General features: G+C 42.4%; 1 protein-coding gene across 2 annotated transcripts in view; it reads right to left on the bottom strand.

Annotated features, from left to right (window-relative positions):
• Positions 1 to 23676, bottom strand: part of HAPLN1 (hyaluronan and proteoglycan link protein 1) — a 64041-nt gene that overhangs the window by 13555 nt on the left and 26810 nt on the right. The window contains exons 1-3 of one of the 2 annotated variants that reach the window (XM_086868064.1): positions 20717 to 20834; positions 19260 to 19385; positions 7866 to 8237 (exon numbers count right to left, since the gene is read on the bottom strand). In XM_086868064.1, coding sequence (XP_086724190.1) covers positions 7866 to 8237; positions 19260 to 19359 — 472 coding nt within the window. In that variant the 5' untranslated portion in view covers positions 19360 to 19385; positions 20717 to 20834. Of the gene's footprint in view, positions 1 to 7865; positions 8238 to 19259; positions 19386 to 20716; positions 20835 to 23676 lie in introns of those variants that run through there. The other variant, XM_086868063.1, reaches the window with a different exon arrangement.

Genomic DNA, 23676 nt, shown 5'->3' on the forward strand with positions numbered 1-23676 from the left:
GGCTGGGAAACTTGGGGACAGCTCCAGAGTGGTTTAAAAAGTGACATCGAATCACAGTCACTGCCTTTACCCGACAGCTTTTGGGTTTTTTTTCCTTCTTCTGCTTGTTTTATAAAAAAGAAGTTAAGCATTGTTCCTTGGAGCATGAAAGACATCTCAGAAAGCACCGAAGGACCACCTCCCCATGTGGGTTTGATAAAAGGGAAAAGAGAGACTTGAAACAAAATTTGGATCAGACCACCCTAATCTTTGGCAGGGCTTAGAAACTTAACCCAGACCTAAATTTTACAGCTGGCTTTAGCCCAGCCTCATAATAAGCTGAAATAAAATGGTATTAGAGAAGATCCAGCTCAGAATGTTTATCCTCAGACATCTCTGTAGATCTAAGTGCTGTAGGACTCAGAGGGACTGAAGACAAGATAACACATCAGCCAAAAATTTAGCACTGGCATAAATATCCACCTTTCTTTTTACTTTTTTCCTGCTGTTGGATCCTTTTGACTATAACAATTTCATTGTCCTCAGGGCAGCGCAGCACAGGATAGAGAAATTACACAGTGGTCAAGCATGGCGGTCACCATGTGATGAAGCCACTCTTCTTTCAGAACATTCTAACCCATTTCTGTATCTATTCCACCAGTTTCCTAAAGTCCCCTTGCTTCCTCTACTCTCCCTCACCCTTCTGTCATCCAAGTGTTATTTTTGTTAAACAAAGTCTTTGCTATTACTAAATCTCAGTCCTTGGTCCAAGAAATCCTCAGTGACTTGGTCCAAGAAAATAAAGCATGCAAATGTAAACTTGGCAGGGTAATAATAAACAATATTTTGCTCTCCTTCCTCAATTAGCTAAAGAGTCTGCTTCAGTTCTTCCCTTTTTGTAAATCCTTTGTTAAAGGGCTTTTCTGTTTTGTGATGTTCTGAACTGCAGCGTATGAATGTAATGTAACACAACCTGTGTTAAATTTAACTTCATAAACAAGACACTGAAGATGTTTCCTATTTTTCTGGATCTCTGTTTTTCCTTCATCATATGTTTGTTAAGAAAATATCCATTCTTCGTCAGTGCTAATGGATAGAAATATCACTGGGTATAATAAAAATTTAGCAAATGTAATAGGAATCCAAGCCTTTTTACTTTATTCGAAATCTAATACTTATTATTTTTTCAGAACTACATTTCCCCAGACAACAGACTCCTTTTCCAGTACATGTGTTTGATTTGCATATACATTAAAAAAACACCCTACAATTAGGAAAGATCAAGATATAAACTTACATACTTCTAAAAACTGAGCAACAACTAATTGACAGCTATTTAAACAGACTTGATTCCTTAAGGTTTCCAAAATCACTTTTCAAAAGGGGCTAGCTGTGTATGTAAATGTGTTACAAATCTGAGTTTGACAGCTTGGGACATAATGTTTTTATAACATAAATGTGCACTAAACTGTAATATTAGCTTTGGGCTATATTTGAGCAGACTGCATAGAAGCTGATTTTTTGTTGGAGTTCATCTGCAGTACAAGCCTGCAACTGATTAGCATTAATTTCACCCTGCAGCTGGGGGTGGCCAGGGGAGATTTTGCTGAGGAAAATGGACTGGGTATGTGCTTTGTGCAGTTTTGCATTACCTTGCAGTTTTGTTAATTTTTTTTTTTTCCTCCTTAATTTCCCCACCAAACCTTGATAAAATTCATAGTGAGAGCTCGATTTTCATCTCCCCTTTCTTTTACTGAGCTTTAGTTAATGGCAGGGCGTCTTCCTCAGCCCTGGACCTTACAAACCCGTCAAAGTGTAATCCATCCCATCTGTTCCTGAATGGACAAAAGCTGTCCTGAGGCTCCTTGCTGTTCCCAAAGCACTGAGCCTCAATTTCTGACTCCAGCCCCGTGCTCTGCCGCTAGACAAAACACCCGCTCCCAAACATTAACAAATTCAGCTTAAAAAACGCAGGGAGACAAAAACCTCCAGCCTCAGAAGGTTAAAATCTGGTGACTTTGTGGGAAGGCAGAGCTGAGGAGCCTTGGCTTGACCCTGGTGATCCCATTCCCTACCCCAAGGAAGCCCTGTGTGGAGCCCGAGTGGGGATATTAATTTCCATTATAAGGAATCATGGCGTGGCTTCTCTCCCAAACCCAGGATTCTCTGGAATTGGTTCTGCCCCCAGGGAAGGACCTCCTTGCCCCCAAAAGAGACAGGAAGAACCTGAGACACACCAGCTCAGCGGAGAATGGATCTGATGCCGAGAGAGGAGGGGATGTATGCACCTGTGACCAAGCAACTGCAGCTGAGGAAATGAATCCTGTAATGGAAATTGGGATTTCTACCAAATCAGGACATGAGAATTGTACTATATATCCTCCCCACAGGAACACCAGCACTTCTATGGATTTCTCATCCAAGTGAGAAAATGTACAGCTCTTCTCCACTTGCTGTGGGTTTTTTTTGGGAATGTATTTATCTTATTTATATTTCAAAGTCTTATACGTAGGTAACCCCTAAAATTCAGTGCAAGTAGTCACTTCAAACACACTGTCAGCACAAGGAACTCCAGCATTTACTCAAAACAACAATATGAGGAAAAAAAACCTCAGAAAGCTCAACTCCTCTATTGGTTTATGAGCGTTAATTAAGCCAGCACCACACACAATTAGCACCAGGACTATTGACACGTGGAAACAGAATAACACAAATTTCTGTTGATCCATACGGGGGAAAAAAAAAAATAATAAAAAAATCTTTTCACAGCTGGAGTAAAGAAAGGCTTACTTGAGTTTTAGCCAAAACTGGAAAGTAAGTTTTCCTGCAGCCAGTGTAAACATGGGGCAGCAGTAGGGTTTGCTATTTACTGTACTGTAGGGTACAGTTTTATCTTGGCAGGTCCGTACACTCGATGGCCAAGTTTTCCATGCTGGATTCCTGAAATTCCATAAAAACTGGTGACCCCCTCATTTTCACAGAGTCTCCATCATTTTCCTGCCTGTCAGAACTGTCAGATGTGTGATCATCCAGCCACTGGCTGTCAGCAGGTATCAATCTCCCTAAAAATGAAACTGAACCTTTAGACAGTGTCCCCACAGCATCCCATTACTGTCAGTGGGGTTGCTTATTTCTACGCAATAAAAATACACAAACTGCACTGATCTGGCCCAGGGAAGATTATTCCCTTGTATTTCTGCCCCCTTTATCAAAAATTTGGAGACTGTTGCCTCTCTGCTCTCCTAAGTACTCCCAAATTTTTTAACACTTTCCTTTTGTGTCATCATTTTCAGTTTCAATTCAATTTCAGGCGAGTTTTTTTAAGCTTTTTGTTTCACCTGCATCTTTTAAGGACCATTTTTTCAGAGCATGTGCAAACACAGCTCTGTCTGCAAAACCCTGCCACAGAAGGAATTACATTGGTCTGCTCTTGACAGCCCCCCTCTTTTTGTTTTTGTTCTAGGGACCCACAAAAGCTGTGTCCTATAAAATCAGTTTTTCATCAAAGAGTAGAATGGATTATCACACAGAGGATATCAGAAATGGTTTTGGTTTTTATTTGGTGTCTTTATGGATGTAACAGCAACACACAGAGGAAACAAATATGGCATTATTAGGCTAAATCTGATTTCTCCTGCTCTTGAGAGCATGGAGTTGATTTCCTGTTGGTTTCAACTCTGAATTCCCCATTGTTTAAATCCAGCTGAAGACCAAATGAACAGAATAGGAAAATGATTGTTTTGACAATTTGAAAAAAATTGTTTATATGAAGCTTATGGTTCTGTTTGAGCTATTTTGAACTATAGAGTCTGGTTTTGAAAGGGATGCCTGGTTTTTGGGTTTTTTTCTCCTTTCTTGGACCTAAAGACCCACATAGCTCAAAACAAGAACTCAGATGCTGGTGGTTTTTGGTTCTTGGGGAGCTACACAAAGGGTTAGCTTCTATCTAGAGGCTGCTTTCTACAGAGGCTTTTAATGATTTTATCCAGATCTTCAAATTCCCAGAAGAGCTGGATGTGAAAGGTAATTATTTTATAGCCTGTGTTCAACTCTCACCTCCCTTTGAAGAGCGAAACTATTAATAAATAATTCTAATAGAGTAAAAACCTGCCTTTGGCTGCTTAGCATTGTCCTGCTTTCTCTGTCACCCCTCCCAAGGCTCTCCTGAAGGAAGGGCAAAACAAAAACCACACAAAACACACAAAACCTGTGCCTGAGCAGCACCTCAGGGCTGGAGCTTTCCATGCCCAGGAGGCCAAACTCACAAACCTGGCGCAGTGAGATTCATTACAGCGCCAGGTATTCACGGGGAAATAAACTAGCAAAGCACAAACATAAAGAAAATTTAGTGTGGGACTGTAAAAAGCTGCCGTAAACAAAATTTAATGTAAGCTGAGGATTCTTTTTTTTGCTTACTACTCGGGCAACAATATCTGCCTGCTGTCTGAGGCCTTTTAATATGTCAGGCTTTTGACTTTCAGGACACAAAGAGTGTAAAACTCATGATCCATATTTTATGTGCAGGAGGAGAGCAAGGCCAGCTCAGAGAGAAAATGTCTTTGGTGATGAAATTGATTCTCCATAAAGAATGCCCTGCTTTCCTCAACTTTTTGCAGCTGCTGTGCCCAGACCAACCCCTCACGAGCCCCAGGGCCATTCCTGCTTCTTCAGGCTACAAGCAGGGTGAAAATAATGACATGACTGAAAAGATCCTAAAGCTGGTGGTTGTGGAAAGCTCCAGTTCTTAGTTTTTGCTGGTGCTCAGCATAATCTCTCAGGTCTGGGGATAAAATGTGATCCCAAATTAAATAAAATGAGAAAACACAAAAATGCAAGGTATGTAACAAATTCAGACTAACTTCAGTGTTTTTCACAAAGCTAAAAGTGCCCAGTTGTGATGGATGGTTTATTTCATGACAACCCCAGGAGGCCTTTAAGGCCTGTAAGAATAAAATGCTATCAGAGTGGGAGAAGAAAAAAGGTCCATTGAGGTGGAGGTCAACAATTTTGATATTGATACACAGCCATGGGTTTTGTACAGGGAGCTCACACGGGAGCCACCAGCTGCTTTGCACTGCTCTTGGGCATTCCTGGGTGAAAATGGCTTTGTCCTGCTGCCAATCAACATCCTTAAGGCCACCACCTCAGGACATCAGGCTGCTGATGCAAATCATTCCCACTGTGAGATCAACCTGATTATTTACACCAGACTGTAGAGTGTTAGAATGGGCCCATATACTTTAATTTTTTGTCCAAATATTGTTTTTGTTTTTTTCCCCCCCAGCTCTGTTCTGCTTTGCTCAAATGCATGAAATGGCAATTAATGCCAGAACTACATAAACCTGCAGGGCTATTGGAAAAATAAACACAGGGGCATGCAAACAGAGGAATATATTCTATCAGCTATAAATCTCCACTGTAATATTACTATGTTTTAATAATTATCTTTTTATTAGGAAATTTCAGTGTACCACAGACCCAGAATTACTGGATTTAGTCAACACAAGCAAGCTTGTGTTGACTCTCACCACTCTTATCTTACTTGAAAGCTTACATTTTACCATAAAGTTTTGCAAATTTCAAAAAAATTATTTCATTTTGCAAAGAAAATGTTCCTGCCAGTTTAAGAGACACCATTCCACAATGTCAGAAATGAACAGCCTTTACATCTGTCTGGTGTTTGACAAAAATCACTGAGAAAACATTGCTCCTTATGTTAGTCAGACACTGGTTAAAATATATACACTTTCATTTGAATGCAGGTTGGAGCATAGTCGGCTGAAGAAATATGATTCCTTCTCTATTTATGAATTTCCTTGTTTTGGAGGGGGGGACCTTGACCTTGTATCCAAGGCTGGTGCTATATTACAAAACAGTAACAGTAAAAAAGGTAAAATATTTCCCTTTTTCAAAACAAATCTCCCTTGTGTTATTGCATGCAGTAAAGAAATGATTTCTCTTTGCTCTGCCACTGTAGTTGCCATCTAATAATGCACTTCAGGTACGAAATTCTGCATGTGCACAAGAATTTGTACCAAGCTTCAGGCAAACTTGCTCTCCTTCCCCGTCCATCAGCATCTCCCCTTCCCAGGCACAGCAGGAAGTGTTCACAGCACAGTTCCATGGCTTTTAACAGCAGAAAAATGATGAACTTTTGCTGCAGAGGAAGCAAGAGCTGGGGCAGGTGAGGAGAGCCTTGTTTCACTCAGGTAAAGCTGAGTCTGCCAAGAGGAATTGCTCTCCCTTCAGCGGCTGAGCAGCTGAGCAGCCCCTACAGAAACTGCCCCAGCAGAGGGGAGGCTGAACACACAAGAGCTTTTGGGCACCAGAGAAGAATAAAGTGTTTTCTCCTCCAACTCATTTCTGTCTTCACTCATAGAAGCTTTAGAGAACTTAGGCTAAATATGTAAATGCCCAGTTTTCTTTAACTCAAAAGTTTGAAGAGAACAGGGTAGGTTCTTGTTAAAGATGAATTATGTGGAGTGGAACAACCTAAATGCAGTACCCCGCTGGCATGGAAACTGGGCAGGGATTTTCAGCAGTCCAAAGTGGGAAGTTTCTGTGGCCTCCAGCCAGGAATGAAAGAATAGATGTAAAGAAGTAAACTAAGCCATTATGTCAATTTAGTTCCAAGAACCACTCAGACATTATAATTGTGCAGGCTAGCTGTATCCTTCCCTTTTCCTTTTTCTTTTCCCTTTTTCCTTTTCATTTTTTCCTTTTCCTCTTTTCCCCTTTTCCTTTCCTCCTTTCTTTCCTTCTTTTCCATTTATCCCTTTTCCTTGCCTCCTTTCTCCCTTTTCCTTGCCTCCTTTCTTCCTTCTCCTTGTCCTTGTCCTTGTCCTTGTCCTTGTCCTTGTCCTTGTCCTTGTCCTTCTCCTTCTCCTTCTCCTTCTCCTTCTCCTTCTCCTCCTTCACATTTTCTCCCTTTCCTCTTTTCCCCTTTTCCCCTTTCCCCCTTTTATTTTCTTTCTCCTCTCCCTCTCTCAGGATCCCTCTGGCACACACTTGCTGCTAAGTGTCAGAGATGTGAAATGTCTTCATGAAACCTCTGTGTTCAGTGCAGTGCTTTGGGAAAAAAAAAAGGGAAAGGGCTAAACACCCTTTTACGTGCATTGAGACTCATAAAATGTATCTGAATTGCATAAGAAGTAAGGAAAGCTGAAATTTAGTCCTCTTTAAACCCATTTCATTACCTTTTCACTTTACTCATTTCAAGAATAATGCTGAAAAAAATGACATTACATGTAGGAGCTATCCTGACAGGTAATATAAAGATCTTATCTAATTATAAGGCTGCAAAAATGCAAACCCACTGTCTCTGGATAACTACTCCAACATTTTTCATCTTTAAGAGACAATTTGCATTTTCTTGATAATCTAAAATATCCTGAAGTTTTGTAAGTTACTACTGGGGGGGAATTTGAAATAATTTCACCTAGGTAAAAAGATGCAGCGGCCTCTGCAAAATGACAGGAGAAAATTAAAAACAGATGTAACTCTTCATACTGTGTTTGCTCATCCTTTCTTGGCTCCTCTCACACCGGGTCTGGCTGGAGTCTGGACAAGCCACGGGCTAGCATGACCTATAGTAGCCCTAATGTTCTTCCAATATTTTGTCATGACATTTTTGACATGATTGTTGTCACGGGGTGCCAGACCGAGATTCCCTGGGGCACAATGAATTCTGCTTCCTCAGCTTGCTGTTATTGTTGATAACACAAAATCAGTGATAACACAAATATCACTGATAACATCAGTGATAAACCAGTATCTGATAAAACAACATCACCAGTACCAGGAGGGGGAAAAGAAATCAAAAAGAAAGCAGGAATTCCCTAACACCACATCAATCCTACTCGAGGTGTGACTCAGGTGTCACCTACCTTCCAGATTGAGAGTCACCACTGCCGTGTCATCCTCCAGCCCTTCGATCACCTCGCACTTGTACCTGCCGTAGTCCTCCAGCCTGATGTTGGTGATGACGAGCGAGGCGTCGTTCTCGCTGCTCTCCCGCAGGGACACCCTGCCCTGGTAGCTCCCGTAGCTCTTCCTGTGGTGCCCCATGGCCACGAACACATCCACCTCCTTGAGGTAATCGTAGGTGAGCTTGGTCCACTTGACGCGGATTTTGTGGGTTCCTGAGCCGGCGGTGGACGTGTGCTCGTGGTAGAATTTGCATGGCAGTGTCACGTTGCCGCCGCGGTGAGAAAAGATTTTGGCTTGCTCTGCTACCACGAGGAGACGGGGCCCATTTTCTGTAGGATTTGAGGAGAAGAATGTCAAAAAAAACTACCCACCCCCAAGAATTTGTTTGCACTCTTCCTTTTGCAAAACAAATGTGGTCGATGCCGTAACAACCAGCTGCAGGATCAGTGCCCTGCAATCATTCTGGACCTGTGTTTATAATAAGGTTTATAAACCTGTTGTAAATAATTATTTGCTCACCTAAAAGAACCTCAGTGCCCCTCACACAGGCAGAGACCATCCTATAATCATGAGGAGGGCACTGTGTAAATAGATTAACAGAGCTGTACTGCTGATGAATGAACACCATCACCCATAAAAGGCTCCGAAGCAAACCCCATTATTTTCCTTGCTCAAGAGTTGTCTAGCAATGCTTTGTTTTTTATTTCCACAATCCAATTTTTCTGGGAGGGATTCAGCTTTGTTCAGGCAGCAGCACAAAAAGCTCCTTGCAGCCTGGGATCCAGAGGATCCCACTCACAAGAGCAGGAAAAATGTTAATATATCAAGCAACACTATTTACACTGACATGAAAAGTGTCAGCAAAATTCTAAAATTTTAGGCATTTGTACTTGTATTTTATTCTAACTTTTGAGTGTAAGTTCCTCTTCTGATCATAGTAAGGAAGTCCAAATGTAAAATCTGATCCTCTGCTGCCCACTCTCTCCATCATCCCAATGTTGTTTCTCCTCATCTTTTCTTCTGACTCTCCTTAAAACTTGTCACTGTTTTATCTTTTATATTTTGACCTCACTTTTCATGCAAACCTGTAAGAGACCTGTCTCCTCTCCTCCTCACCCCAGGATTCCTGCTTTCCTTCCCTCTGGTAGGTCACCACAGCAGATGTTGCCCTGTGAAATAATTTTGCTTAGGACAGTCAGCTGGGACAGGTGCTCACTTCCAGCCCCGAGTCTCTGGGGCTTTTACAGGCTGTGCTGCCCTGGGAAAACCCTGGGAAATGCAGATTTCATGTGCTAGTCAGCAGATGTACCCAAAAGTGAGAATTTCCCCCCCTTCCATTGCCTCTTGCCTTGCTCCTCGTGCGAAGTTTGCAAAACTGGCTGAGCAAGCTCAGCGCTCCCCTTGGGTTTGCTGTCCTTGACCACTGAGACAGCGACCAAAACCCCCAGAAAATCACCATCTCACTGTGAAAGCACCACCAACCTTATTCTGCATTCACAGGCTGTCAACAAAGTCTTTGCAACCCCCTGGGCATGTTCTGCAGGTCGATGTGGCTGTCTAGAAATGTGATTCCCCAGGCCAAGGCTCGGCCTGGCTCTCCCTCAATCCAACAAAAGCTGTGGGTAAGCTCCCAAAAAACATAGGCTGCTGAGGGGCTTGCAGCAATTTTCTGCTGGGGATGAATCTGGGTTGGTTCAGGAGAAACTGTTGGGAAAATTTCCCAAATGGAGGGAAGGGCTGGGATGACAGGATTCGGGTGGTGAGCTCTCCATGGAGTGTCTATCCCACCCCTCCAGGCCTCTGTCCTCAGCACTGCAGGAATCTGCGGTGTGTCCACAGCACGAGGGGTCTGCAGGGAGACTTTTGGGTCATAAATGTCCCCAGACAGTCCCAGGCTTCTGAGTCCTGGTGACATGTCTGTGGTTAAATGAAATATCGGCCTGAACTGCAGCCTCAGCTGGGTTTCCCTCTCTGTCCACTCCTGCACTGAGCTGCACCCCAGGGAACGCAGCATTTTGTGTTTGTGCAAACACGTCTGAGGGTGGTAATTGCCAAGACAAGCTTGCTGAGTGCAAATGTGCATCTGCTTGAGGAAAACAGGTATCACAAAGGTGCAGCCCTTTGTCAGGAGGTGCTGTGTCCAGAGCATTGCTGTTCCCTGCACAGGCCAGGGCTCCAAGAATGAGCAGGTTTGAGTGCTGCGAGGTGTTTTACCAGGGTGAGGGACCTTCCTGCCTGGTGAAAAGCCAAAGCTGCAGAGCAGGTCACCTACAGCCCCTTTTAAATGATGTTCTTTTCCACTGCCTGCCTTTCCAGAGGCTCAGGGATGCTCTAATTATCCATCTTCCCCCTTTCTGGGGAGAGCATCCAAGGAGAGAGGTGATCTGAGGCGAGGCACCACAGAAAGTGTTACCAGCAGTTTCCACAGGAGGAGGAAAGGGAAGACAGCCAGCACAGCTTGTCTGCAAATTTTCCTGTTTCCTTTGGGGACAAAGACGTTCCACTGTCCTCTGTCCACCTTGGGAGGAGAAATGTTATGCTTTGGGGTGGTTATTACCAAGAAATCTGATTCAGAGCTCAGCTATGTTGGGTCTTTAATACTGAAATAGTCAAGTTAATAAATATTAGTGGAAAGGACTGGGGCAGCAGGGAGGCTCTGACTCAGGCTGTCAATGCTCACTCTTTCTAACAACTGTGCCTGTGCCAGCAAGGGCTGGAGGCTTGCCCAGAGCACTGTCACCTCTGACTCCAGCATCAGCATCCTAATTTGGGGATGCTCCTCCCGAAACTGCTGGCTGCCTTCTGCCTCCTCTGGCCCTCAGCAGCAGCCATCACCTGAGTCTCAGTGGCTGTAAAGAACAGAGGGGATGTTAACCCAGAAAAGGAAAGGAAAACATGGCTTTTCTCATCCTGGAATATCTCCTTTGCCCCTGGAAGTTCCAAGGGAGATGTGACACTTGGAATGTGCTTCCACCCACAAGTTTTATAAAAGGCTGGTCTTTTATTTATTTTTTTTTACAGAAAATGGGATGATGTGCCCTTCTCACTGGAAAGACGGTGAGGCAGAAAATTACTTTGCTGCTGCTGCTTCTCCTGGATCTGGGAGAGGACGAAGGATCTCTGGCTTTCGAGGAAAAGCAGATGTCAGACTGGGGAATGAGGGACAGTTTGGACTAAAAGACATGAAGGCAGCAGGGACTCAGGATTAAAAATTAGATGACAGGGGTTTGGCAAGAGGCTTAGAGGTCTTTATTATCCAGTAGCCAGTGAAAGCCAAGGATAAATCTACCTAAACTGCACATTTTTTGGAGTGTGGCAAAATGAATGGTCCTGTTCTTCCTGGAGCTGACAAATTTAAAAAAAAAACCAAACCAACAAAAAATCCAAACCCCCAGGAAACCAAACACAGAGCAAATCAGGACCCCTTAATTTAAAATATGTGGTTGTCTCCGCTTTAACTGTTGTGAAACTCAGCTCAAATGAGCAAAATGCTTACTGATTCCTGGGTCATCTAAGTGAAACAAGGACTGATCTGCTGTGAAGCAATGATGGGAGATCAGTGATGGGATGATGGGGACAGTGATGGGAGAGGAAACACTGATTTGAAGGGCAGTAGCTCCCTGGCTGCTCCTTTCATGGGCATTCTTACAAGGCTAATACTTCTGAATAAAATTGCTTTTGTCTCTAAATGGCAGGGGTATCTGAAAGGCGGCTTCAAGAAGGAAAAGGGTGGGACACCCAGGTGTGGTCACAGAGCCCAGGGTGTCACTTGAGGAGGATAACACTTCTTTCCCAGAGCTGCTCCTGTCAGAAATACCAGAATTACCAGAAATACCAGAGAATTCATGAGGTGAACAGCCAAACAACTGTAGGACTCTGGAACCCCTGGAATAAGGAGGGTTTAACCCTCATTGAGGAGCTGTCCTTACAAGCAGGACAGTTTGGATTTTTGCTGGGGACAGGGCAGGTCTCAGGTATCACTGCTGAGCCTCAGATGGTGGATGAGCAGTGCTGGGCAGCTTCCAGCTGCTCCTTCTGATGGGACAGAGGTGGCAGCACCCTGCTGACTGGCTCTGGTCTCAGCTCCAAGGGCAGAATTGGGATTATAAAGATTTCCCAGGTGGAGTTTTCCACCCTTCCAGGCACATTTTGCATGGTCAGACAGGCAGCAGCCGAGCTGTTAGAACAGAGCCAGGCCCCACTGCTGACTAATTTTCAGTGTTTCTTTCCACTCCTGCCTCCCTGCTATTGATTCTGACAGACTGTGGCCTTTTGTTAATCCTTTTGGTGCAGGTAGGTGGATGACAAAGGCAAAAAGCACAGTGCAGGAGCAGCCAAGCTGGCTGGAACAGGGTTGGATGCAGAAGGAGTCCAGCTCTGCAGGACAACACACATGTCCCAGGCTGTAGGGAAAGGCTGCCTGACAAAAGATGAAAACTCACTTAAAACATTGATTTTTTGTGGGCTGGCTTTGCTGTATCTCAGTATCTGGTTTGAATTGTGAGGGAAAGGATATTTTGCTACCTTAAATGATGAGGCACAGGCTAGGCACCTGTTCTCTCCTCCTCCTCCTCCTCATCTCTGCCTCCCCAGCAGTGTGAAAGTGGCACAATGAGCACTCCTGCTCTGGTGGTCATTGCTCTGTCCATTTCTAACCTTGGTGTTGGTCAGTGTGATGCCCATTTCAAGGACACTAAGGTGGCCTTGCTCTTTTGGAGCTCTCACTTCAGTCCCTCAAATTTTTTTTTAGCTCAAAATTTTAGTATATGTTAAGGTTTGTTTGTCTTTTAATTGTGGGCTGTTTTTTGGGTTGTGTTGTGGTGTTTTTGTTTTGTTTTTGGGGTTTTTTGTGGGCTTTTTTTTGTTTTTTTTTCTGTTCTGTTTGTTGGTTTTTTGTTTTGTTGCTTGTTTTGTTGTTTTTTTGTTTGTTTTTTTTGTGTGTGTGTGTTTTAATTATACTTTTTAATTATAATTATATTATAATTAAATATACTTTTAAAATTATAATTATATAATAATTATTGTTATTGTTATTGTTATTGTTATTACTACTACTGCTACTACTACTACTACTACTACTACTACTACTACTACTACTACTAATAATAATAATAATAATAATAATAATACTGTGGGGATTTCTTCTGGTCTCCTTTTTTATTTACTTTTCTCCCTTTACTGGGTTTTGCACACCAGCATGATGGCAAGCCTGGCTTGGAGGGCCAAGAACACTGTGTGGGGCAGAGAGGATGAGCCACACCACAACCCCTGGCAAACAGCTTTATCTGCTTTATCCACCAGGACTATCCACAGTTCTATGCTGGCCACAAAAATTATTTACTCCAGCATTTTCATGGAGTGTCTTACAAAGCAACAGCAGAAGAACAAATGTGCATTTTTACATTCAGGAAAAACAAAATCATGAGCAAGGGGTGACATCACAGAAGTGTTTTTTCAGAATTCATGTCTCCCCTAAATGTTCCACACTGTTAGCAGGCCCCTAGCTTAATAATATTCTATGCCATTCTGCTTAAAAAAAAACAGAGACTTTTTTTGTTATTGTTTTTGCACTTGTTATTTGTTAAAGTGTTTACTTAAAATTAAATTAAAAATTAAAACTTTATTAAAATAAAAGTAGAGAAATGCATTGCTGATGTATGGGAGTACCACTCAAAGAGCACTGAGGAAAAACATGAGGGAGAATTACACACACTTTTTTGCACATAGTGCACATTTTTTCTATATGTATTTTAACTAGTTATCTTTTTACTTCTGCTTTTGGGGGAAAAAAAATTAAAAATCTTTTATATATATATATCAGCTGCAAGACTGGTAAAAGATGTTCTTTTTTGGCTCAAGCAGGGATGCAGTTTTGCTGTGTCATGAGAAAGAAAAGGCAAGGATCCAACTCCCATGTTCCTGCCTCTGAACAGACAGGATAGAACACCCCCAACACATTCCTCTTCAGTTTTGATATAAAATTGGTAAGACAAATGCTAGATAAATCTTTGTGAGAAGCTTCAGCTTCCAAATAATAGTACAGCTAAAAATACCTGGTTTATATATGGCAGAGAAGAAATCTGTCTTTGTAAAAAAGACATTACAAGGCTGGGATAAAACATTTTTCAGCTGATTCCATCTCCTCAACTTGAGTAACTCGTTGAGAGGGGATTGTTAAAGAGGACATATTAACTCAGGTTTAGGTTTCTAGGAGACCTAAGACCACATAAAACCATCAGGGAAATAACAAACATCATCTCTTTGGAATTATTGCCTTAAATAACTTCTAAGTGTGCTTTTCTTGGGTGTAGATAAATTTCATGGAGATCAGGTGTCACAGAGCAGAAAGAAGAAAGGAAAAAGGATGGAACAGGAATCAAGGCAATGTCTCTGCACTCTTTCCTCACAGAAGTAAATCTTCATGGGTGGCATGAGGACTGTTTGACAAAACCAAAACGCTACGCAGAAACTTCAAGGAGCCCTTCCAGTCCCTTCCTCACCCCTAAACGCTATTTATAAACGTGGAATTCCACTAACGTAACCAGAAAAAGGAAAATTAATGATTTAAACCTGTGTCCCATGTGAATCCTTGTGTTTCTGCAGCAATATGCGTTTTTTAGAACCCAGATATAAACCTATCACTTAGGGTGTGCTCCCGAGCACGAAGTCTGGGGTGCCCTCAACGAGAGCACATCCTCAAAATTGTCCTGAACAGCAAAACAAAAAAGCAAGGAGGAGAAAACAAGCCAGACATAAAGCAGGAAACACAAAGGCAAGAAAGTGGAAAAAATGTCAGTGTTGTGGCAAGTGGAAATATACAGAAAGGTGGGAAGAAGGAAAGAAGTCAAATGTGGAAAAGCATGAAGATAACCAAGATTGTCTTGAGCAGATAAGAATTAGTGCATTTAATCTTTTATCATGTTTTTGTCTGGTCCAGAAACAGTTCAGATTCTTGCTCTTTCAGAGCAAGACTTGATTTCAAGAAAAAGAGGTGGACTGTAAATAAAACTCATTATACTGGAGAAAAAGTTGGTCAAACTTTTCCTCTGCTTTTCTTATTGGTTAATAGACTTATTTGTGTGTGCTTAGGATTTTTTTTTTTTGCTTTCTCTTGTTTTATTTTTAATTTTTTTTTTTATTTTTTTGTTTCAATTGGGCAGCATTTAGAAGTATTCTCTTAATGCCATGCTGAAATATTTTTTTGGTATGCATAAATAAATCTGTGCAGAGATCTTGGCAGGCAAAGGGGTGCATCTCAAACATAGCAAAATGCTGCATAACATGAATTTCTTACATTCAGAGGAACGCTGAAATGTTAAATTTGATCCTCCATGAACCAAACTTGGTGCTGCCTCTTGTGTTTCTACAGCCTGAAGAAACTGGAATTGTGTTAAAGGCTGTGGTTCACCTTAGGTAATTAACTCAGGAATTAAATGGCTTGGTCAACTCTCCTTATTCTCAGAGCAGCTACACCCAGGGGAGTGCCCTTATCTCTCAGGGGTGCTCTTTTTTTGGGTAATTGGTCAGTGAGCAGCACCAGGAGCAGATCAGAGAGAGGGACAAAGTGAGCACTGAAAGGATCCATCCTCTCTCATGGGTCACAGAGACTTTGTAGATCTTCAGGGGGGGAAAAAAAAATAAATCTGAGTCTCTAATTACATTGATATTCTGGGAGCAATGCTGTTTTCTTTCTGACCAGAACCATCAAATCCACCACAGGCTCCAGCAAAGAAAATAAGGCCACAGAAGATGTAAAATGCAGCTTTACATATTTTATAAATTTTGTTGATCGATGCAGGAATAAAACCAAAGGAGGAAAAAAATTTATAACAAAAGAAATTGGGACAGAGGAAATAAGCTGAAAACACTGTGAGAAGAAGGGAGGTGAAACTGTCTTGCAGATAAGAAATTTTGCTCAAGTCCAAATTTAACAGGATTAACCAACAGAGAACCAGGAGCTGGAACTGACACTGTCAGCAGGAACAGAGCTGTTGATGAAATCAGCAAATCATTTCTAGAGAAAAACTGAAATATTTAAAAGAAAACAAAGACATAAAGCTGTGTCTACTGCAGTGTGAGAGACTGGGGAACTGTTTAGTAAAGATAAAGAAAACTCTTTTTTCCCAGGGATTGGACATTTGAAAGGCACAGCTTTGTGTCTATGAAAGCAAAGCATAATTGCAGAACAATAACAATTTAGGAAACGCTGCTCTGATTGAAAAATATTGAATTTGAGAGAGTTGTCAGGAGATTTTACACTGATGTAGGGGCAGAAAATTGGGGTACCCAGACCTACTGGCAATGGGTGTGGCAAACCTGATGGTGAAGCTGTGACCTCACCTGTCTCTTTAGGACAGTACCAGGCATTTCTGGGCAGCAGCAAAATAACAAATACATGTGAAGAAAGTAATTCAACCATGAACCAGCTAATTAGTCTGACCTCAGCAGCAAACATGGTTTTAGATCAAATTTTGAAGTAAGGTTGTTGAGCAGCAGGAATAGAGTCAGGACTAGAAAGAGGGATAAGATGAAACAGATACTTGCCAAAGAAAATCAGAGTAATCTGATATCAGGTATATAATAAAAACAAATGTGTAAGGCTGAGGAATGTGATGTATTATTTGCTTGGAGCTTAGGGAATTGAGTGATATGGTAAAAATATATGAAAAAGGCCAGTGAACCGCCTCCAGTACAATTTCTCTAGTATTTCCACTAATTTTAGCTTGTAAAGTAATTGTGACTTTTGGATAAATAAAGTTTTCACATGGCTTGTTAAGCAGTACTGGAGGGGGGAAAGAGGGTATTTAAAATATTTGAAGAAAGAAGGGTAAAAAAGGTAGGATAACATTTAATGCTGAGTGCAAAACACAGCTCTTTGAGGTCCAGTATGAAGAGTTATTGATATAAAGCTTGTACTTGTTAATTTCAAGAGGCAGTGAGGGAGATTGACAGCTAAATACTTTCTATCACCACAGGCTGTTGATCAGCACTGCAGCACAGCTGGGAAGAGCAAATTTGATCCAAGGTCTGAAGAACAAAGCACTGTTAAGTGGAAAACAGAAATACTAAAGGCAAATGAGGATTTTATGGATCCTGGAATAAAGATTCTGGAATAAAGTTCTGTCTGGGTGTACTCAAGGAGCAAGAATTCAGATGAGAACCAGTGTAAAGATGAATTCCTGATATTATCAGGTGACAGCATCCATCTAGTACAGGGATCAGGAGGTGATACACTTAGAGAAGAATTTAAAAAGTACACTCAAATGATAGCTGTGTGTATATGGTTCTATCTTATTGGTGTTTCAAAGTGAATTTCAAAGAAGAAAAAAATGTTATTTGTAAGCCAAAAAACAACAGAAGGAGAAGAACAAGACCATAAAATAAATGTGCAGAATTAGGAGGATGTTTTCCATATCAGAAAAGCCTTTCACAGTAAGAAGACCTGAAACCCAGCTTTTCAACAAATTAAACTCAGCCTACAGGAGATTGCATGAGGTAAAGAATGGGGAATATAACAGTTTCCTTCTCTGCCTCAGGAAATCCCTTTCACCTCTCTGTAAGTACTTAAATACACAATGTTCACACACCTTTTGTAATTCCAAGGCATTCCCAGGCACGCCACCCTGGCAGAGTTTAGCTACACATCTCCTGCATTTCAGCTGTGGAGAGGGATGCTGGATTTGTTAATGTGATTAAAAAAACCTCACACCTGAACACCTTCTACAGCATTCCCTGATCTCCATCCCATCTCCAGGTGTAGATTTTTTAATCTCTTTTTTATTTCTTCTGCAGCATTGGGGCGGAGAGGGATCCCAGCCCTGGTGGGATTCCACAACGCAGAGAGGAATAGCAAAAACCAGAAGCAAAAATGCCACATCCCAAGCAGTTTCAGCCTCTTTGATTTGTGGTCTGCCTGTGTATTTCAGAGCCTGAACCAGCTGGTGGGAGAGCTCAAATTTAAATCTTTATCCGGCTCTTCTTCAAAAAATAAACCCTTGAGGCACAGGTGAGTTCTCATGGGGAGGGAGAAGGGCTCACCTTGAAACCTCTGTGAGCTCTGAACTGCTTGGTTTAGTAACAGGGGACATGTATGACAGGTGAATGACACTTACTGCACTAATTTAACTCTCCAGAAAGGTAAAGCTCAGAGATAAAAAGCTGCACTATACAAGGAAGGGCAAAATATATGTTTATTAGACATCAGTGTTTGAAATTTCCTGGAAATTGGTGAGCCCTGGGAGAGAAGTGCTCATCAGAGCAGCGATAGGTCTTCATTTTGACATCACACCTTCATTTGACCTTCATCCTGTGATTCTGCTCAGAGGGAGAGCAGCTCTCTGACCTTGACAATCCCTCTTTTAATAGGTGCAGGGTGCCTTTAACTTCTGTGACTTTCCTGTGATTTTCTGAGCGTTCAGCCCTTTCCTGGTGCCCTGCTCTATCTTGGTAATTCATATTTACACAGAAACTCAAACAGCACGATTTTCTGGCTGTTGAGAGGGGGAAATCAAACTTTAAAAGGAGAGAGAGATAGGGAGAGAAGGGAAGGTAATTCTGCATTTCTTAATTTTGCAAAATTGATTTCAGCCAGGCTCAAGGAAGGCAGGAGTGAGAGCAGGAAAATCCCTGCTCATTCTTCTTGTCCTTACTGCATAAACCCCCTGATTCTTCCTGTGCAGGATAACCCTCAATGACTGAAGCTGGGACTGAAAAAACAGCTGCATTGTGCTGCAGGCTCAAATCCTGCACAGCTATAATCTCTGGGACTCAAACATGAACCAAACAGGATTATGCAGAAGGCCAGGATAATATTTAGTGTGAATTAAAGGTATGAGGAAAGGCACTTTTCTTTCAGGGTAAGTTTCTTTTTTTATTTTTTTTTCCCCTCCCTGGTTTACGTTGCTCAATTAAGATCTCTGATGTGCTGAGCCTTTTTAAATAAACCACAGCAATAAATTTCTGTGCTGTGGAGAGCTATGTGGAGAGCAGACCTCTTAAAATCAAATCTATTCTACAATAAACTGAAGTATCTCAACCCACTGCAGTTGTTTATTACTTTAAGATGCATGCTTTTTCTCTCTGTCTTAAATCATCCTGTACTTTACTCACTAACCTTTACAAGGTTGTTACTAAGTGCTATTAAACAGTGCAACTTTCTTTTTTTTTCACTTTGCTTAGGAGAAGTAATAATTCAACAGAACCAGATTAGGAAACATTTGGTCACCAGTAATAAAAGCATTTAAAAAACAGTGTGACAACATTAAAAAAAATTAATTAAGGATCATTAAGCACATTATTCTGTTTCCCTCAGCAATATGAAGATATTGGTATTTTCTCACTTATTTCCTTACCTTGAATGTGAACAATTCTTTCATGCTCCAGACTTGAGTTGCCAGGGTGAGGTTCAGCCCAACAGACAGAGATCAGCACCAGAAAAAGTAGACTCTTCATCTTTACAGCCAAAAGAATCTTCTTCACTGTAAGGGCATCACACAGGGAGAGGACTGTGAATTTTTGGAAACCTTTTACAGTGTTGCACTGCACAACTTGTTTGAGCAGTGATCTTATGAGGGTTTTTTTTTAATGTATTGAATCCACTCAGCTGACAGAAGTTACAGAAGTTAATTTTTTGGGCACGAATATTAGACCATATTATTGTGGACTTCAACTAAGTGAAGCTGGCAATCCAAATTTAACTCTGCCTGTGCGGAAATGCAACAAGAAAAAAAATAAATAAGTGCACAGACAAATATTCCTGAGCCCAACTCCTTCCAAGACCACATGTAAGCAGTACCTGTGTTTCAAAAGAGGCTCTGGTGTACTTTTGATTTTCCAGACCTACTCTAGGTCTGGTCTGCAAATACAATTAAAACAATCAAAGCTCTATCACTGTATCTCGACCCACTGCATGATGCAATCTGCTGGTGACAGGTTTTCAAGATTAAAACAATCTTCTTGTAGGTTTTGGCTTTTCCATCAAGTCTGCAGCTTAACTTAGCAGTCAGGGTGGCAAATTTGCTCGAGCTGAGCAGCAAAGATGACAAAACATTTATTGGGCTGACTAGGAAGATCAGCTTTACTTCAGATCCACTTACCACTTTAAAAGATGCCTAAGCACACAATGAAATGTTTGAAACCATGCACAAAGTGGGTTAGAGTTGAGTATGCTACCACTGCAGCTGCCCTGATTGATTTTTCATTCATTTCCACCTAGAATGCTGACGCACTAACTGAGTGTGCCAGGTAGGGTCTCTGCAGTCAGCAGAGCTCAGCGCTGCAGGGAAAATCTCTGCCAGCCTCTGAGAAGTAATTAGGCAAATGAGGACCTGAAATAGAAAAGGAGGCATAAAATACAAGAGGTTTTGTGTGGAGGCTTTGGGCTGCTGTTGTGTTTTAGGGCTGTAATTTTTATGAATCTGATTCCTTGAAATAAAAGGGAGTTGTTTCCCAACTTTGCCTTTCAAGAGAGTAGGATTTCCCCCACCACCCCCATCATCAAATAGTGGTGGCATTATTAATATGTTTTTTTTCTCAAATGCAGAGAGATAATTCTTTCCTTTTTTTTTTTTTTTTTTTTTTTTTCTATCAGAGCAAGAAACACATAAAATTTGCAGAGTACTCAGTCAAAACCAGGGTCTAGGTGTAAGTTTTGAAAGCAGTCCCCTACCCCCAAGCAGACACAAAACCTGAAGTGCTTCAAGTCCACATCTAAATGCTGTAACCTGAACCAACCTCTGCTGCAGACAGAAATGAAAAAAAAAAAATGCTATTGCCAGTTTTCCATATCAGAACATGCACTTTTACTTGCCTGCCCTTCCATTTCTTCACAGCCAGCTTGGGTGGGAGCTCAAAACCAGCTCAGCATCCCTGAATCCTTCCTGTGGAGTGGCTTGAGGTAGGACAAGTGCTGTCTGCACTCTCTTTCCCAGGTGGTCCAGGCTCAGTAACTCAAGCCTCCACGGCCACTCCCTCTTTCCTGGAAAGCTTGGGAGGCTGGTGACCTCCATCTGGGAGAGCAAGGACAGATGTGGCTCCCTCTAGAGCACATCAGCCCGAGCCTGGGCTCAGGGAGGGTCAGCTGGGTGCTCCTTCTTGATGCCTCAGGATTTTAGTTTTGTTATGTTTCAGCTCCTGCAGTGCACTGGTGCACAGCTCCGAGCTGCATGCAGAGTGTCAGCCACTGCCCTCACACTTTGGTCACACACAACAATCCCTCTGGGCCCGGAGCTCAAGCACACCCCACAGCCTCAGGCCCCAAAAGCACAAACAAAAGTGACTTGGGGGCAGCAAACTGGGGCTAAATGACTTCATTAGCTGAAGCTGTAATTGCAGGGTTAGCCCTGAGATGTGAATGGACCCAAGTTAGAACTGTCTGAAACACTCTCATCCATTTTGGGTGTAGCCCCTGGGAGGTTTCTGCCTGCCCAAGGTGCATCTGTTGAAGGCCTTTAATAAATATCCACTTTTATTCTGCCCATCTTGCCCAGCTGCTGCTCCAGGTGGCCGCTCCAAGGCTCCTGCAGGGTGGCACTGCTGGCCTGGGACCCACCCCTGTGACACTGCCCCTCACCAACCCCACACCCTGTGTTTCCTCTCAGAGTGCAAAATGCTGCAGCTTTAGGGTCAGGGGTGGGCTTTTTATTTTACTTTTTTATTTTACCTTTTTATTTTATTTTTTTGGCTGCTGGCTAACATCTGACCGTTCTTTTTTATTAATGATTTTTATTGATTTAGATGTAGCCTGTTTAACAAAGGAGCTGTGTTTGGAAGGCAAGGTCTGTGGGAGTATTCCCAGCTCCACCTGCAGCTTGGAGGCAAAACCTCCAGGCTCTGTGAGTGGGGCAAAGCCCTCAGGGGCTCTGCAGATCAGCCTTGACAGCTCACTGACACTTGGACTTTACTTCTTGCCACGAATCTGCCCTTTTCTGTGGCACTGGTGGCAGGAAACAGTCTCAGGGACCTTTCTTGGGGGCATCCAGACCAAACACAGGCAGTGAGGAAGATTCACCTGCTGGTAGCAGGGATGGAGAGCTCCATACGTGCCTCACCTCCCTTGCCTGACTCCCTAAACTGATGGGGGAAACTCCTCTGTGCAGCACCATGCGGTGGTGATTTCCAGAATGAACAATCTTAGGATGGAGGATACACCTTTTAGGGATATTTTCCTCCAGGCAGGTAAACATGGTTTTGCTCCAGAGAGTTTGTGTGATAGCATCACACAAGCAGGGTGAGAGGCAGGCTGGTTCTGACCTGGAATTCTTTTTCCTTTTCCTCAGCATCCAGCTGGACAATCCCCACGTGTCACAGACATGGCAACCTTGTGGCTACAGATCATCACAGGGTTTTGGTTTGGATTCTGGGGTGGGGATTTAGCCAAGCTGGTGGCATTTTGGATCTGTAAAAAGGCAGAGATTGTGCCACGTGTAGCAGCAGCTGGGGAAATGTGTGTGCCTGAAGTGAGGAACGAGCTGGTGCCACTCTCCTCCTGGGATTCCCCACGACGGGAACGGGGGCACCGAGCCAAGGATACATTACCAGCCCAAGAATCTGACCCCTGGTGCTTTGTAGGTTATCCAAAAAGCAATTAGCCAGAGGAATTGACATCCTCAGCCTCTAGCCAAAGCAATAGAAGTCAGACTCCATTTCTGCAGCAGCCTGGGAGGACCTCAGGGGAGACGTGATAGGTGTGGATGTTTTCATATTAAAATTAATAAAATCTTGGCTGGGGCCAGATGATTTTTTTATTTTATTTTATTTTTTATTTATTTTTTAGGTTGTGGTAAAGATTAGTCATACTCAGGAAACTCACAGTGGTTTCAATTACTGCAGTTTATGATTCTGCTATCTCCATGGACAGGCACGCAGAGAAGCTGGGAAGCAGTTTTAAAGGGAAAGAAGTTTTAAAGGGAAAACCTCAAGGCTCAGAGAGGTGTTCAAGGCCACTGTACATTGTGTAAATGCACATTTAAATTCTCAGGAACTGCTCATTCCCAGACACATTTTGAGGCTCTGACATTAATCACCATTTTTTAATACTTACGTAGCCTTAATTCATCTACTACTGTCATATCTAAAAGGCTGTAAAGCACCAATTTTTGTATTTTAACATCGTATTACGAGAGTTTACAGCATGCTTTCAAGCAATTCTGCTGCATAAGTGACAAGCATCTCTCTGAAGGGCAGAGCACTGAAAAACAGGGTCACCTACCAATGTCTGTTTTGAATAGAATAACATATCTCTTGTTTACTTTTGCAGCTGCTGTCTAGCTGCAGAACACGCAAACATCCACTGTGTGAGGACAGGGGCCACCTACCTCAATATTCTCTCTCTGGCAGGAGTTAAAAGCCTCTAAAGTGGAAAGCTTTGTGTTCACAGGAGTTACTTTTTGTCTCATGTGAAGAGGTGATGATGTCTCATATCAAATGTTTGTTTCCCTAATTTGGAAGACCTGTGGAAGCCTGAACTGAAAATGGCACAGGAGAAACCCAAACTCCTTGGGCAGAAACAGGGAGCCTCCTAATAAAACTTGGTATTTTTCTGTGGAGCATTATAAACCCAGTACACTGAGGCTCAGCGAGTAAAGGAATCAGTGGCACATAAAGCAGGCAGCAGAATTAATAAAATCAGTCTTGATAACTTGGGGTTGAAATAACCCCCAAATCCATGGATTATTCACACCCATGCACCAGCCTGCTGTATAACACAAGCCTTTACAGGCTCCTCTCTGTGGAGCTCGGATCTGTCTGGGAGCTGGTGTTAAGCAGAGA

Source organism: Cyanistes caeruleus, chromosome Z (genome assembly GCF_971803275.1).
Source record: "Cyanistes caeruleus chromosome Z, bCyaCae1.hap1.1, whole genome shotgun sequence".
In the NCBI taxonomy this organism is placed as follows: Eukaryota; Metazoa; Chordata; class Aves; order Passeriformes; family Paridae; genus Cyanistes; species Cyanistes caeruleus.